At 49.6% G+C, this 3,081-nt stretch overlaps 1 protein-coding gene across 1 annotated transcript; it reads right to left on the reverse strand.

Annotated features, from left to right (window-relative positions):
• Positions 1-234: 234 nt before the first annotated feature.
• LOC134201649 (mucin-5AC-like) lies at positions 235-1,838 on the reverse strand. Its single transcript, XM_062676892.1, has 3 exons — positions 693-1,838; positions 503-610; positions 235-393 (listed from the first exon to the last, which is right to left on the reverse strand). Exons 1-3 carry the CDS (start codon positions 1,836-1,838, stop codon positions 235-237), a joined length of 1,413 nt encoding a protein of 470 aa, XP_062532876.1.
• Positions 1,839-3,081: the final 1,243 nt, after the last annotated feature.

The following is a 3,081-nucleotide window of genomic DNA, read 5'->3' on the forward strand; positions in this document are numbered from 1 at the left end:
TGGCCTTCCCTAAGGGCAGCTGCTTCTTCCATTTCCTTTTTTTTCCTTTCTTTGGCCTTAATTTTTTTCTTTTTATTTTTTTTTTGGGTTTTGGTTAGGGCAGGTTGCAAATTAAATACTGCCTTATTGCTAACACGAGGGGCAGGTCGCGGCTTTGTAGCCTGTCGCTGTGGGTTCGCCTCTGCCATTAGGGTGGCCGCTGTTGGGCTGGCCTCCACAGTAGCAGGTTGTCTGTTAACCGGAGGGAGAGTAGGGGCTTGGGATGTCTTTCCCTTGCCCTTGCCCTTCCGAGATGGGAGTGGAGCGATACGTGGAGCGGGGGTAGGGGCTTGAACAGCACGCGTCGCTGGCGGTACGGGGGGAGGAATAGTGACCCCCATCATCCGTGCCCTCCTGCGGTAGACCACACACCGCTTGTCAACAGCGGCATGGCCCTTCCCGCAGTTGGCACAGGTGAAGGGTCCCTCCCTTGGCCTCGGGCAGTCCGCCACGATGTGCTCACCCGCACATCGTACGCAGCGGACCGCTCGGTGGCAGTTGCTGGAGGCGTGTCCGAAGGCCTGGCAGCGATGACACTGCGCAGGTCCTCGGCTCGAACGCCATCCCTCAACTGACACCCCCGGCAAGTACATCAGTTCTTCAACTGCGTACAAGCGGGCGAGGTCATCTTTCGAGAGGTGGTCCAAGGTTACGTAAAAGACGCAACCTGGCCGCCCTCTCTTAGCCCGTATACACCGCGCGTAGCGAGCCGGAAACCCTAGCTCCTTCAAGGAGTTAACGATTTCTGTCGGGTCGGTGTCGACAGGCAGTCCACGAATAGCCACCCTCGCCGGGATCTCCTCCTCCAACGCGTAACAATACCATTTAATGGCATTGTCTGTGGAGGAGACCCCGACGAGATAGGCCTGGACAACCCTATATTCTTCTCCCGACGCAGGCAGAAATCGAAACCCTGTTCCATATGGACGCACAGATGGGGCCCTCCCCAAGCGCTCCCTTAAGGCCGCCATATGGCGGGACCAATTGGGGAGCGCCTCGACCATAATAGGGGGATGGCGGCGGGGGACCACGCTGTTACCGGACTTACCTGGAGCAGGGGGCTTACGTTGAGTATTTTTGGTGGGAGCGAATTGCTTGGCTGCCATAGCAGCGTATGAAGTTGAAGGGGTCGGGGACTCGGGTGCACCGGTCGTAGGTTTGGAATATTCGAGATCCATGTACCTTGTTGATTCAAGGTTGCCCACTGTGCAGCTTGTAGTGGGGGCACCTCTGCGCGGGATTGTTGGAATGGGTGAGATTGGAGGAGAGGGAGACCGAGGAGGCGTACGCAGCTGCTTAGCTGCTGCAGCCACGGCCGTCTCGACACACATCCTCGGTCTGGGAATGGGCTTGCGAGTGGGGGGGGACTCCTTACTCGAGGAAGAAGAGGAGCGAGAAGAATGAGTTACATCGGACTCATATTCTGAGTCCGTTGTCTCGTAGGAAGTCTCCTCGCTGTCCTCATCCTCTTCGGCTTCATTTATTGATTTGGACGAGGGTCCAATTCGGGGTCGTTTGTCCTGGGCTTCGGAAATGCTTCGGTCGGACTCGGATCTGACCTTCTTTCGCGGCCGAGGGGGTCCAGAGCGATCCGTCAACGGGGGAGACGAAGTTTCCTCCGGACGAATCCTCGGAGTCCCCTGGGCCGCGACCGAAGGCCTGGGCCGGTCGTCCTTTCCGGAGTCCATTTCCGGGCCGGTGGGTTGGGAGCGATGGGCGAAAATTCCCGCCATCGCTTGGCGTCCCTTGCGGGACGGACCGGGCGTGCTGTTAATGGGGGGAGATGTCCCCCCCGACATGATATTGGCTATCTAGTGGGCAGCAGCAGGGTCACCAGGCATCAGTGCCTTATTAAATTACAAATGAATTAGAAATATATAAAAATACAATCCCTTACGGGGGTTCAGACCGACTGAATAAATACTTATAAATAATATTATATATAAATATGGTTCCGGTCTATTGATGCTACTTATATAACTATTGGACTATATAAACTTGCTAATTTGGAAAGAATTCGAATAAAATAATTAATAAAAGAAGTAAAAGAACTACACAATACCATACAATAATACGATAACAGACAACGAACATACGTAGTCATGCATTGAGTCAGCGGGTTGTCTGCAGGCAGCCGCTGACCACGGCTTCGACCGGGAGCCACGAACCTAACACCAGATCAGTGAGATCGATGTCAAGCCCGAGCTCACGGTCGCGCGATCAATACCGCTGCTCCCTACCGACTTACTCACCAAGTCAATGCGACCCAGAAACAAACAAACAAACAAAGAATAATTTGGAAATTACTGGTGTTAGTTAAATTAACATCAGCTTTTTCACGAACAAACAAGACGAACAGGCAGGTTAAATCGGTCACTAAAAATTTAATTCAATACTACTAACATAAAACGTAAAGGTAAGCTTACAATCTATGGGCAGTCGTCAGTCGGATTACGTAGCTAAATTAAGGTAAAAAATTAAATGTGTTGAAATCTAAAAATATTAAAGTGAAAGAGGGTAGAAATGGAGGAATTCTGTAATTTGGAAGAAGGAATGTGTGTTATTTCAATTTAAAATAAAACAACGATTCCTATTGGCTATAGATGTGACAAAACAAGTGATGCGATAAGGGATTGTTGTAAAGCTGAGAGCAGACTATTAATTTAAAATGAATTAATTTAATTGATTTTTTTATTTTTATTTATTTATTAATTTATCAAAACTAGGTTTAACTGAGACTAAGGGGGTGGAAACTATGGTGGTAACTATACTATCTAAAAACTATTATTTACACTAATCTAAACTAAACTAACTAAGGCACCTACACCCATGTACTCTAGCCTATACTGATCCGACTGCCAGTTCGGGTTTAGAATTCAGCCCTTCCTAGCCCCGAAGGGTAGGGGAGGACTGGGATCGGACACAGGTGGCCAGACTCAGCGGCGCTAACGTAACTCAATTTTATTCTCAGAATAAAGTGAGTACGCAGCTTAACAGGTATGAACGACACCTACCCGCAATTAACAAATGTTAAGAAATAAA

This window comes from Bombyx mori, chromosome W (genome assembly GCF_030269925.1).
Source record: "Bombyx mori chromosome W, ASM3026992v2".
Classification (NCBI taxonomy): Eukaryota; Metazoa; Arthropoda; class Insecta; order Lepidoptera; family Bombycidae; genus Bombyx; species Bombyx mori.

Coding starts and splice junctions, on each gene's coding strand:
- LOC134201649 (XM_062676892.1), bottom strand. CDS start 1,838: ATGTCGGGGGGGACATCTCCCCCCATTAACAGCACGCCCGGTCCGTCC. Junction 611..692: donor GGCCAGGTTGCGTCTTTTAC/GTAACCTTGGAC, acceptor CGGGGGTGTCAG/TTGAGGGATGGCGTTCGAGC. Junction 394..502: donor CCGCTGCGTACGATGTGCGG/GTGAGCACATCG, acceptor GGTCTACCGCAG/GAGGGCACGGATGATGGGGG.